The 13,836-nt window shown below is 41.7% G+C and overlaps 1 protein-coding gene across 5 annotated transcripts in view; it reads right to left on the reverse strand.

Annotated features, from left to right (window-relative positions):
• Senp1 (SUMO1/sentrin specific peptidase 1) overlaps positions 1-13,836 on the reverse strand; it is a 75,956-nt gene that overhangs the window by 5,909 nt on the left and 56,211 nt on the right. For all 5 annotated transcript variants that reach the window (XM_023723623.1, XM_023723621.1, XM_023723620.1 and 2 more), the window contains 2 exons: positions 1,905-2,108; positions 863-942 (listed from right to left, as the gene is read on the reverse strand). In XM_023723623.1, the coding sequence (XP_023579391.1) occupies positions 863-942; positions 1,905-2,108 (284 nt within the window). The remainder of the gene's footprint in view (positions 1-862; positions 943-1,904; positions 2,109-13,836) is intronic.

Here is a 13,836-nt window from a genome sequence, read left to right on the forward strand (position 1 = left end):
CCAAAAAAAAAAAAAAAAAAAAAAAAAAAAAAAACCCAATAGGAGAGTAATAATGATTAATACATTGTGTATCATTACCTCTAAATTAGTTACTCAGGGTCCAAGATACAGGCATTTAATTGTCCACACAATATTAGCACAAACCTTTCTCCTTAATGAATTAAGAGAAATTAGTAATATAGCTATGTTAACCATCTTGTCTGTCTGCCTATGAATGTTTTTGCTTTTTCTTTCCTTCTTTTCTTTCCCCTATCCCAGTTTCTTTTTCCTTCTGAAGTTTCTTCCCATTTCAAAATATCCACTGTACATTCTGGATCTTATTCTTTCAGTTTCTCACTACTGAGACAATAGGATGTTTACACACAAATCTAATTTATTTCACTTATGAGTATGGTTTCGAGTTATATACCATTTACCCATACAAGTCTGTTGTTTATCCTTCTTTGAGGCTGAGTAATACTCTACTGTATAAAAATACCACATCTTTTTTATCTATTTCTCAGCTGATGAGCATATGAGTTCCAAGATCCACCTATTACAAGTTGTGCTGCTATAAACATGGATGTATATATATTGCTGTGGTATGATGTTTTTGATTCTTTGGGGAAAAATACCCACAAAGGGGAATAACTAGGTTGAATGGGACCTCTAATCTTAGGTTTCTGAGGAATCTCCACGCTGATTTCCACAGTGTTTGTAGCAGTCTACATTCCCACCAACAGTGTATTAAACTTAAAGTATCTGCTATTAGTACTAAGATATTTATGAATCACTCTCCTAAAGGTACTAAGCAACTGAGCTTAACTGCTGGAAAACACAGGATCCCCAACCCCAAACTTCTGTTCTCAGGGCCTTTACTTACAAGAGGACCCTGCAGGCTTCGTTGTTTAACCCGCCCATGGAATCGTAATAGGTAATATTCTTCTTCCTGAAGTCTACAACCTGAGGACCAAAAAAAAAAAAAAAAAATCTGTGTTTATGAAGTGAAGAAGAGTAGTTTCTCAGCTTTTCTTCCCTTTGGCCCTGGAATCCTGCTGGCCTCCTGTGAAATCATGGGAAGTCTGACTGATACCTTGTATTCTATCATGCTTAATCTACAGAAGAAAGAACGGGCTTGTTCACATGGAACCAGGTTGGGGGCTGGTTAACTGGCTGACTGACCCACTACTACCCTGAACCCTTCCCCATGGGTCGGCTTCTTCTTCCCCAAGGTACAGAAACAACGTACCTCAAGATAATTCCCACAAAATTTTGGAAAAACAGTGAAAAAGATTCTGGGTTTTGTTTCTTTACCTTTACAACTTCTCTCTGGATTTATGCTTTCTAAATGCAGTTTAAAACAGACAGTGTTTCAACTTTTATAAACCCATTACGCTAATGCATCTGTGTGGTCAGTCACAGGAAACATTGCATTACACATGCAAGGCAAGTGCTGATGAGGCAAAAGAGTCACAGAATCTGAGCTGGCAGCTTCACTCGGAAGTTACTTGCTCTCCTCATGCCTTGCCTTGAGGCTGCTTAAATGCTCTGTAGCTCCCTTTCAAATATTTCCAGCAAAGGAATCCCACAGCTTTCCTCAATGTCTAAGTATTTCTCACTCTAGACAGAAAGTTCAATGATTTGGTTATTTTTAATTTTTTTGGTGGAACTGGGCATTGAACTCAGGCCCTTACTCTATTGAGCCATCTCCCCGGCCCCAATGATTTGATTTTTAGCCAGCCTACTACTAAACACTATTTTTTCTTTCAATAATCAAGGAAAGATGTAGATGATGTACAACTAACCACTTGTTGGCCCTTTGGCTAAGATCAAGTACACAAGATGTAGAACTGCTACTCAGAACCCTGTGAGTTCCACAATTATGCACATCTCTTTACATTTTTATTAAAAAAGGAAGTACTTACAGCCAGACACCAGTGCACACCCAAGTGGATGGGCACCAGAAGAAGGTCAACAGAAAACACATCCACTTTCTTTGTCCAGCGCTTTACTGCCTGGTAACCAGCTGTTTTTAACTTAGTGAAGAAAAAGGTATTAAATGCATGCACACTTGGCAATCCTTTTTCTTTACTTCGCTCCATTAGCATATTCATGTAGAAATTGATGATCTGTGAGAAGAAATTACACAACAGAACCGACATTAAAAAATAGCTGTGCTATGTAAACATAACCACTGTATCTGGGCATGGGACGCATGCTCATAATCCCAGTACTCAGAAGACTGAGGCAGGAGGATCATCATTAGTTTGAGGCCAGTTTGGGCTCCATTGTGAGTTTAAGACCAGCCTGGACAATGCAGTGAGATCCTTTCTCAAAAAACTAAAAATGAAAAGGAGAAAAAACCAAACCAAACCAAAACAACAACAAAACAGCAGCTGGTGTGTTGAGCAGCGTTTGCTCTTGTTTCATAATCAATGTAATGAAGGCTTCAATGCTTAACAGCTTCATCACATGAACAGAGGGTCAAAAACCTTATGCACATAACAACAAATAATAATAAATAATAACACAAATCAACTAATGGGTTTATCAGACTACAAAGCATCTGTATAGCAAAAGAATCAATCAGTAGAGTGAAGAGACAGCCTACAGAATGGGAAAAATTTTTGTCAGCTGCTCCTCAGACAGAAGACTAATGCCTAGAATAAACAAAAAATTAAAAAAATTAAATCACCTAAAATTAAATATCCAGTCAAAAAATGAGCAAGAGAAATGAACTGAGACTTCAGAGAGGAAGAAATACAAATGGTCAACAAATATATGAAAAAATACTCAACATCTCTGGCCAGTAGAGAACCACAAATTAAAACAATGCTCCATTCATTCCAGAATGAATGGCAATTATAAGAAATCAAACAATAGCAAATGCTGGTGAGGCTGTGGTAAAAGAGAAACCCTCCTTCACTGCTAATAGGAATGTAAACCAATACAACCTCTGAGAAAATCAATGAGATTCCTCAAAGAACTGGAACTAGGGCCAGGGAGATAGCTCAGTAGAGTAAGTCATGAGTTCAATCCCCAGTACCACAAAAAAAAAAAAAAAAAAAAAAAAAGAACTGGAAGTAGAGATTCCACATGGCCCAATGAGTCCCTTATTAGGATCTTCTCCAAACAGCTTAAACCTTTCTCCTACAGAAATACATGCACCAATGTTTACAGCAGCACAACTCACAATAGCAAAGCCTGGAAACAGCGTGTATATTTATCAGCAATGACTGGATAAAGAAAATGTGCTATCTATGTATGATGGAATATTATTATGCTATAAAGAACGACAGATTTGCGACATTTTTAGGAAAATGGATGCACCTAGAAAATATAATGTTGGGTGAAATAAACCAGATACACAAGTTTAAATACCATATGGTATCTCTCATCTGAGAGAGGCAAAGTACAAAAAGAGTAAAAAAGAATGCATGAAGGGGGATGAGGAGATGGGTCTCTTGCAATAGGGAAGTGGTCCCAGGGAAGAAGCACAAGGAAGAGGAAAAGGACAGAAAGAAGTAGAATAAAGATATGTCAGGAGTCAGGGAGATGGTTCAGTAGAATAAGCACTTCCCTGGCAAGCGCAAGAATCTGAGTTCAAGCCACGGTTCCGGAAAAAAAAAAAAAAGAAAGAAAGAAAAAAAGATATGTCATGTACAGGAACCTAACAACCTCAATTAATATAAATATATACTGTGACATTAGCTAAGATGAACATTATCAACAAGAATGAAAAACAGGGTAAGGGACCTGGTGGGGGAGGGGAAGGAAAGAGAAGAGAAGTTGTGGTATGCAACTTGTAATCACCCCCACAGATGACTATGTGCCACATGAATTCCTTTTTTTTTTCTGGAACTGGGGATTGAACTCAGGCCCTTGTGCTTGCCAGGCAAGCGCTTCTTCTACTGAGCATCTCCCCAGTCATGAATTCCAAATACGCACTACTAAAAAAATTATGTCACCAGAAGAGAGACAAAAACAAAGAAAAAGCAGTTGTGTTGAAGAGTATATATTAGTTTCCTGATCAGCCAACAGATGAACACACAACAGCTTCATGTCCCTATATTAACTAGCAACTAGTAGGAAAGAGCTGAGGCAGTTACAAACAACGAGGAGCTGGCATACCACCCTACAGCCGAGGAGACAAATGGGAAGATTTTTTTTTTTTTTTTTTTAATTTAAATGGGAAGATGCTGACCAGTCTTATGGAGCAAAAGACTAGAGACTGAAGACAAAGGGGTGTCATAAGGGGAAGCCCAGAAAAGATGAAGGGAATGGGCATGAGCAGCTTAATAAAGTACACAGCATGTCCTGACTATACTGGGGGGACAGTGTGAACAGACTGAGCTTAGAGCTAAGGTCAATGGTTAGAACTTTAAATGACAGTTACTTGGTCTTAACAAAGATACAAGTTCTGTTCCATGATTTAGTCTGCCCTTTTGGCCTCATAAACCCTAATATAAAGGCAAACTGTTCTGCTTTCAAGTAGGAGCAAGAGACAGGACAGACCATCAATCAAATACCTACAAACGGATAGTGGGCTCACCAATGCCAACATCATGAGGCAAACCCAGGTACAGGCGTCTAAAAACCGAGAACACACGAGACCTAAAGTCACAACGATGAAGGACAATACTGCCCTGCAGAATCCGTATGCCTAGCTTTCTCATCTTTACTGACTCCACTTATTCTTCAACGTCAAGTGTGAGTGACAGAAATGAAAATGCTTGATATAGGACACGTAAATTCTCCTGTTAAAGGAACATGTCTTTCACAGTGGCGAAACTGTCTATAACTCCTTTAGGCCCAGCAGTCACTGCCTGCTTACTTTATGTGGGCAGCTGAGGCCAGCTAGTGTCTGTCAATTGCTAGGAATGAATGGGCTAACTGAGCCACAACTTGGAAATAGGACTAAGCAAACAGGCGCATTTTTCAGAATGCTTTTTGAGGAATGGGAAAATGCCCCCGTCCTTTGACAAATATTTACACACCCGGATGCCAGAGCAGTGAGCTGCTGCCGAACAGTAGGCACCTACGCACTGGGCAGGGAGCAGGGAACGCTGCCAGGAACACACCAGAGTATGGTCTAGAGAAAGGGCCTATAGATGAGGAGGCTCAAGCAGCCACAGGGAAACCACACTCACCACAAGCAGAGCTCAGACGGGGAGGCTGGGTCTGAAGAAAGACACTGTTCTGCCTGCAGCTCTGACCATGGAAACAAGAGGCCCAGAGGACTCAGGCTGCACTAGTTCTCTGCTGTGTGAAGCCCACTAGTTAACTGAAGCTCAGTTGTTTTCAGTAATGATGATGAATCAAAGCACAATTAGAATGGTGTAGTCTCCAATCCAAGTTCTCAGTCTAACTCTGCCCAAGGGTCTATGGTGCTAAATGATGCCTCCAGCTTTGTGACTGGAGCAGCTACTAATGCTGGAATGATCTGCCTGCCAGAACAGACTTCTAGGCCTAACTACTTTCTATGATGGAGAGGTTAACCAGAAAGGACTGATACGTTTCTTCTGGTATTCTGCCTATCCCAGTGTTCGTCAGGTTATGAGGCTACACCCTCAACCCTAAAGCCACGGTGAACAGGCGGACGCCCTGCAGGTCAGTGCAGGCCAACCCTTCCTGGGCAGTCAGGTTGTACCTCTTAGCAGACAGCGAAATACAGGGAGACATAAGAGCAATGAGATAAAGTAGCAAGGACCGCCGAGCACACGATGCCACAGACACGCCTGCTCCAGCAGCTGTCAGAGGCAGCACCTTGGCAGTCCTCAGTTCAAACAGAACAAAAGACACAAGTGTCAATACTACCTGACACCATCGAACAAGAACAGAACTAGTGATCCAATATACGAAAAGCCTTCTTGCTCCACCTCCAACCAAGGCTCCTCCACGGAGGGAGACGGCTTCCTCCCAACTAAGGGACGCTCTGAGCCCCTTTCCACATCCCCATTTCCCAGGAGGAGGGAGCCTGGTGGCCTTAATACTGCTTCTCATTAGCTGAGGGTGTGTAATCTGACATCTGAGGCAGTTCAGATCCAAATGTCTCTTCCGTTTTTCAGCTGTTACTCTGCCCAAATGAGAAAAACTGCAATAGTTCAGCCAAGACACAGTCATACCCAAAATAAGCTAGGAACTGAAGAACAAAGAGAATCTACACGTCATCTCACAGAGGAGGGCTAAAGAGGAAGGAAAAAGAAATGAGAGAAGGGATCACAGTGTTCAAGATGAAAGAGAAGCAATAATGGCCACAGCGTGCGTGCGTGCGTGTGTGTGTGTGTGTAGCCAAAGATTTCCTTGTCCCCCACTGGCAACAGCCGTTCCAGCCCACAAGGTTCTCCCGGCTCTACTGGCTTCAGCAGATCTTAAATCCTTTTGAAATAGGGAACTGGTGTCTACTGTTTGTCTTGCCACTATACCACTACTGTTGCTTCCAATGTGCGCCCACTTGTCACTCCTTCTGGGGCCCACATTGGCCTCTTATTTGTCTGCTGTGGTTTCTGGTGCCCAGGGAGTTGTCCCTGCTGCCTGCACAGCCTTGGCCATGAGCTCTGCTTGTCCCTGCGGCCTTTCTGAGGCTGGGAGGGCTGTCTTTGCTCTTTTGTGATTTTATCTGAAGAGCTGCCAGACTAAAGCTGAAAAGGGAAAACCTACAGTTTTCAAACAAAGGATTAGTCAATCTTCTGTATTATCACAACTTAAAAGAACCACTTCTATTTTTATTTTCCTTCTTGCCCAGTAAACTAGCCAAATTATTTCCGCAGGTATTTAAAAGTAAAATATTTCCTAAACAGTGGACTTGATTTTTAACCCTTCCCACATTTACACTGTGAATCTTCCAGTTTAATTTAGAAAAAGTTCTAAAAGTACAAGGCATAGTATTACTCTCAAGCAGAGACCAGGACATGTGTAAGGGGACAAAAGCCATTTTTCCAATTTTACTTCTGGATATTCTACTGGCAGTGCTACTGACTGAACCAAGGGCCTTTGCACTGAACTACATCCCTAATCCGTCAAAAAATTGTTTTTAAATTTTGAGGAATGATTTTAAAAATCACCCAGTTGCCAGGCTGGGCCTGAAACCTTTGTGCATCTGCCTCAGCATCGCAGAGTGCGGGGACCGCAGGCTGCACAGTACCCAACCCATACTGACTTTCACAGTCATTTATGCTTGTCAACCACAAAGGCCACAGGATTAACCAAGAAGCAGCACTTTGACTATTATGGTTTGAGAAAGTCAATCAATCATAAGATCTGACCCAGTAATATTAAAGGAACCAAGAAGGAAGGCTTTCTTCATTGTGACCATATGTTAAGTTTTTTCTCACAGATGTAGATTCAAACAACAAATATTAGAACAACTTTTTAGAGTACACCTGACAGGCCGTTTTACTTTTATGTGACCTTGCATAAATCTCAGGTTTATCAGGGTTCATTTTAAGAAACACTTCAAAGAGATAAATAATACAATGTGGAAGGCAATGAGTCATGTTAGAAACACTAAATCTTTTGCTATGATAAATTTCATTTCACCCATAAGAGGATACTAGCTGTGGTAGATCCATCATGTTCAATTACCAAATTTATTTAGCTCATTTTGGCCTAGTGTTTCCTTATTCCCTGAAGACAACCTATTTCCAGGGTTTGTTCTATGAGTTGGTCTTAAAGCTCTGGGGTCTGCTTCTCTGTAGTAAGCATCAGTCCTTTAACTACTCCTTGGAAACTATCACCAAGGTATGAACAGGACTAGCTCATCATTTCCATTAAATATGTGTATTCAGGATGTGAAGAACGTTTGACCCAGAACCAAACCAAATCATCCCACCCATACCCCACCATTCTAGTATGAACTGTGGTTCCAGCTCCTGACTGCAATAAAAATAAAGTGACCATGGTATAGCACTTCCTTATGAGGTCTTATTTTTCCATCGCCAATTAGGTAGGAATATTTTTCTACCCATGAGCCTACATTATTGCTGAATAACAAAGACACCTCTTTCCTTGTGAAAATGAAGCTCACAGAAGGGTGATTAGCCTGCGTGGCTGGCTGCGGCTTCAGTACAGTCGTAGTCTGGTGTGCAGAGCCTACCTTCATTTGTCCTCACTACCCTCCTTTGCCTCTCTGCTTTATGATTTTTCTTCTTGGCCTTTCCCTCTCAGGTGATGTTGGAAACACAGTCTTGCACTGTCCAATCCTCCATTTTGGAAACAACTGGTAGTATTGGGTGGATTTGCAAAGCAGGACCAAAGAAAGATACATGTCTGCTTGACATCTGTAGAAGTTCACAGCCGACTGGCTCCAAGGCAGGGTGGCAAGGCAGGGGCTACTGCAGAGAAGAAGCCATCCGTGGCACAACAGGCTGGCCAGGGGAAGCAGCACACACAAGGAGCACAGCGGCCTCTGCCTGTCCCTTCACACTCCACCCTCTTGGGTGGTGCCATCCACATCCCGTGTGGTCATCCTTATCCCAGCATCACAGCCCTTGCTTCAGGAACCTTAGAAACTCTCCACCTATAGCCACATAAGGCTGTGGAGCGACAGCTAGATACAAACCAGCACAGTCTTTTCCCAGGTCACTCTGTATATTAGTAGTGAAGGAGGATAAAGAAAACAGGGGCTGAGGGGAATGTAAGTCAGGAGATGCCGCAGCCATCCTGCTTCTCCACCCAGGACAGAACACACACTGTCTGGTACTGTGAAGAAGGAAGTGTTTCCAGCTACAAACATCGACGCACACGGGCTCCATGTACCCATTCCAATGTTTATCATTACTGTTTCATACAGTCTACCAATTTTTTAATTAATCTCCAACGTAATTACATATTCATCTATTTCTTCCATCAGTTTGTAATTCAAGTTTCTGGAGCTCTGTTACTAGAGCCTGTCCACATTTAGGCTGTCATGCTTATCTAACCAACTGACCTCTTCACCGTAAAATGCCTCTGTCACTGGGAGTACATCCTTCCTGCTCTGAAGCACACTATAGAAAATGTTAACACTGGCATTTATCTTTCCTTGATTAGTGTTTTCATGTCTTTTCTATTCTTTTACTTTTGTACAGCTGTCTTTACATTCAAAATGTTTCTTGGGCCAGCCAAATGGCTCAGCGGATTGAGGGGCCAGAGGTTCAATCCCCTGGCCTGCCAGCCCCAACGCGGGGCTGGGTGAAATGGCAATTGAGACTGGGAGTGGTACGGTGTGCCTGTAATAATCCCAGCACTTGGGAGGCTGTAAACAGGTGGATCACTATGAGTCCGATCTAGTAGTGAGACCCTGAACACCCTGTAGACCCTTCCCTAAAATACAGGAAAAAAAAAGTTTCTTACAGGCTTGGGAAATGTAGCTCAGTGCTAAAAACCTGGCCTTAATTCCTAACACTACAAAAAAGAAAACAAGTTTCTTGTGAAGAGATTTTTACCCAATCTGACAATTTGTTTTATAACTGGCTATTTATTTTTTGTATTTTAGGGAAGGGTCTACAGGGTGTTCAGGGTCTCACTACTTAATTGGACTCTTAGTGATCCACCTGTGTACAGCCTCCCAAGAGCTGGGATTACAGGCACGCCACCACACCCAGTCTCAATTGCCGTCTCAGCACGTCCCAGGGGCAGGGCCGGCACATGTAACTGGCTATTTAATCCACTGTCTAATACAGTAATGTAATTTTTTTTTTGCAGTACCAGGGATTGAGCTATCTCCCCAGTCCTCTAATGTAATTATTGAGTGCATGAAATATGACTAGTCCAAACTCAGATTACTAAGAGTATAAAATGTACATTCCATTCAAAGAGAAAGTAAAATATCTCATTACTATTTTAATATTGACTACATACTTCTAAATTCTGCCTAATCTCCATTATTATTAACTATATCTGTATTGTGGTTTTTTTTTAGTAGTTGCTCTAGGATTTACCATATATCTCTAACTCATCAGAATCTATCATCATATACTACTTCATGCAGAATGGAATAACCTCACAAGAGCAGTATGAAGTGTAAGCTTCTATTCTGTCCTCACCTTTGTGCTATGGTTCTCAAAGAGTTTATTTCTACATGTAAGTTTCACAGTACACTGCTTTCATCAACTGTCATTTTTTTTTTTTCCTTTTGTGGCCTGCTCAGTCCATCCTGGGGACGGGGCTGACACGGCATGTGGTGTTGGGGACCGAACCCACAGTCTCTGCACTTGCCTAAGCAGGCGCTTTAGACTGCTGAGCTATCTCTCTGGCCCTCATCAATTGTTAGAAATATGAAAAATTGTGAGCACTTCCACTGCTCTTCATCCCTTCATGGGGACATTACCACCCAGTAGTTTTCTTCTGCTGTTAGAATATATTGTAGCATTTCTTACAGTACACGCCTGGTGGTGGTGAACTCCGATTAGCATCTGTCTGTCTGAAAAAGTACTGCTTCCTTTTAGAAGGGTATGTGTGGTGGTAGAGAATCTTATGCTGACATCTTGTTTTCCTTCTTTAGTACTTTAAAGGTGCAGCTACAAGCTGGGCATGGTGGTGCATGCCCGTAACTCCATCACTCGGGACAGTGAGACAGGAGGATCATTGTGAGCTGAGACCAGCATGGGTTACAATGTGTGCTCAAGAGCAGCCTCAACTGCATACAAAGACCCTGCCTCTAAAATAAATAAATAAAACCAACAAACATGCAGCTACCCTGTCTCCTGGACTAACAGTGTCAGTCAAATAATCTTCTCTATTGATCTATACCTAATGTCTTCTCTGCTCACTGCCCTTACACTTCTGCCCTTGTCCCTGGCTCTCAGCAGCTCATCACACACTCAGCATGGTGGAAATCCTCCATCGCTCATTTTCCAAACACTTTTTCTCATGTCATCAATGCCCTCTTTCCCTGAGACACCACCTACATGTTTAGACTGCTTCCCACATTTGTCATCTTCCTTCAGACTTTCTTCTGTGCTTAATTTTTGATGGTTTCTACCTCTGATCTTTAAGTTCACACATTTTTACAAACTATTCTCCAAGTTCTAATTTGTTAGTTCTATACTATGCACATTTTATATCAAATATACAAGTTCAACTTCCCACAAGGAATGTAAACATTACATACTACACACATACTAATAAGCCAACACTTAAAAATTACAGGAGTTAGGGCCAGGGAGATGGCTCAGTAGGATAAGTGCTTCCCTGGCAAGTGCAAGGGTCTGAGTTCAATCCCCGGTTCTGCCAAAAAAAAAAAAAAAAAAAAAAAAAAATTACAGGAGTTCAATCTGGGTCTTTTCATATATATTCCATTATTTTCTTCACAATGCTTACTTTTCCTCTTCGTCCTAAACATATGGAATACACACACACACACACATATATTTTTTGGTGGAACTGCAGTGGAATATTTTTATAATATCTTTTTTTTTTTTTTTTTTTTTTTTTAAAGACAGGATCTTGCTATGCAGTTCAGGGTGGCTTTGAACTATGTAGCTCAGACTGGCCTTGAACTCTTGGAAATTTTTCCTGCCTCAGTCTCCCAAGTGCTGACATTACAGGCGGGCACCATTATGCCTACCCTGTTTTATTTTTTTATTTTTTGTAATACAACTATGATTTATTAATTAAAGTAACATAAATTAAAACGTTCTATTAGTGAATTCTTAATATATCACTATATGATTTCTGTATTTACTACTTAGCCATCTCTTTTTTTCCCATAATTTTATTGATAAACAAATAGCAATGAGACAGTTTCAAATCAAATTGGTAGGACAGTTTCAATAATTACGCCTACCCTGTTTTAACATCTTTGTCTGTTAATTTTATCATTTTGTTGATTCCCAGGTATTTTTAGTGACTAGTCTTTCCCTTTTCATAAACTGTACTTTCCTTCTTTGTATGCCTAGTAATTAAAATATATTAATTGCACAGTGCCTAACAATTTTTGATGGATACTGGATCCTGTCAATTTCATGCAGGTGCTATTAGCTGTTGTGTTCCTCTGAAAACTGGACTTTTCTTCGTGACCAGTTACATTCTCTGGATCACTCTGAGACTTGTTCTTCGCCTTTGTTAGTCAGGGTCCAAAGTCTCTGCCTTCACTTTGGGGCAATTCTTTTTTTAAGAAGTGGCTGTATGCCCTTGGACTTAGGAAGCTTTTCTGCCATAACTGGCTGGAACGTGAACAACTCTTCACATTTAGGCAGGCCCTGATACTGGTCTAATCTCTTCTTTCTGGAAGATCTTTCCTCAGCCTCTAGTACCTCTTCTCACAACCACAAAGCTCCATATTCAGCCAGACTCGGAGGGAAGTCCCATGGAACAGGCTCTACCAGCACCTGTCCCAACACACACCCCATTTCCATCAGCCGGGGAAGTGATCCTCTTTATTTCCTTTCTCTTAAGGGCTCCCTGTTCCCATGAAAGCATCTGAAAATTGTTTCCTATGTTTTGCTTTGCTTTCTGGTTGAAAGGATAAATCTTGCCCCTCTTACTCTATCATGACCAGAAGCAAGAGTTAGCTCAATTTAAGGTATACTAAATCATTTCCCTGTATTTCTGAATTATAAAACAAGGAATCATTAGGCTCTCAGATATACAAAACCACTTGGCCATAAGGAAAAACACAAAGCCCAAAGCAATCTGCTTCTCTGGCACTCCAGTATTGCAATCAGTTTTTTTGTTTGTTTGTTTTTGATCTATGTGTGGAACCGGGGGCCGGGAAGATGGCTCAGTAGAATAAGTGCTTCCCTGGCAAGGGCAAGGGCCTGAGTTCAATCCCCGGTTCCACAAAAAAAAAAAAAAGTATTTGCCTGTGTGGAACTGGGGATTGAACTCAGGCCCTTGCGCCTGCCTGTTCTACGCTTACTCTACTGAGCTACCTCCCCAGCCCCTTGCAATCAGTTTAGCATGCAGTACTTACACAGCAGTCTGCCTCCCAAGATAATGGCTAAGCTAAAAATCTTAATAGTTGGAGGGGATTCCAGAAGTCATCAATCTCTAAAGATTAACAATTTCTAGCATTGATGTTTATTTTACAAATATTTGTTTCTTTACTGTGATTTTTAATGCACTTTGCAGCTAATTCTTCTTCTGTTTAATCCTACTGTCCCTTTCCCTTAATTAGTTTTAAATTAATACCTAATCTCCTAACCAAGTATAGGAATCTCTATCTACACTAACCCCAATTTCACCCACCTTCTACCCGCTTTTATAGTCTTCACTGTCATCGTCATCTTCTCCTTCTTTTTTTTTCCCTGTCTTTTTAAGACAAGGTCTGGCTAGGCAGTTCAGGCTGGCCTTGAGCTCGCTTTGTAGCCCAGGCTGGTCTGGAACTTTGCAATGCTCTTCCTGCCTCAGCCTCGCTAGCGATGCGAGTGGAGGCGCGTGTCATCATGCCTGGCCTATATTCTTTATAAGGTAGCCAGGTCCCACATTCTATTTTTTGTTTTTGTTTTTTATATATTTGGTACAAGATCTCACTATGCAGCTTGGACTCATAGTGATCCTCCTGTCTTCAGCCTCCCCAATGCTGGGATTACAGGCGTGTACCACCAAGCTCAGACTCTTGGGCTCAGCTTGCCGCAGGGGTGGGGTGAGCATGGCATGTGGTCCTGGTTCCTGTGCTTGCCAAAGCAGGCCCTTGGTCCACTGAGCTGTTACCCCACTTAACATTTTTAAGAAATATTTCTTTTTTTTTTAAAATTTTTATTTATTTATTTATGTGTGTGTGTGTGTGTGTGTGTGTGTGTGTGTGTGTGTGTGGCCAGCTCAGCCCACCAGGGGGCGGGGCTGGCTGGCATGTGGTGCTGGGGGATTGAACCGCGGTCTCTGTGTGCTTTGCTAAGCTTGTTCTAAGTAGGTGCTTTAGACCACTGAGCCATC

This window comes from Octodon degus, unplaced genomic scaffold, assembly GCF_000260255.1.
Source record: "Octodon degus isolate 3935 unplaced genomic scaffold, OctDeg1.0 scaffold00100, whole genome shotgun sequence".
NCBI classification, from domain to species: domain Eukaryota; kingdom Metazoa; phylum Chordata; class Mammalia; order Rodentia; family Octodontidae; genus Octodon; species Octodon degus.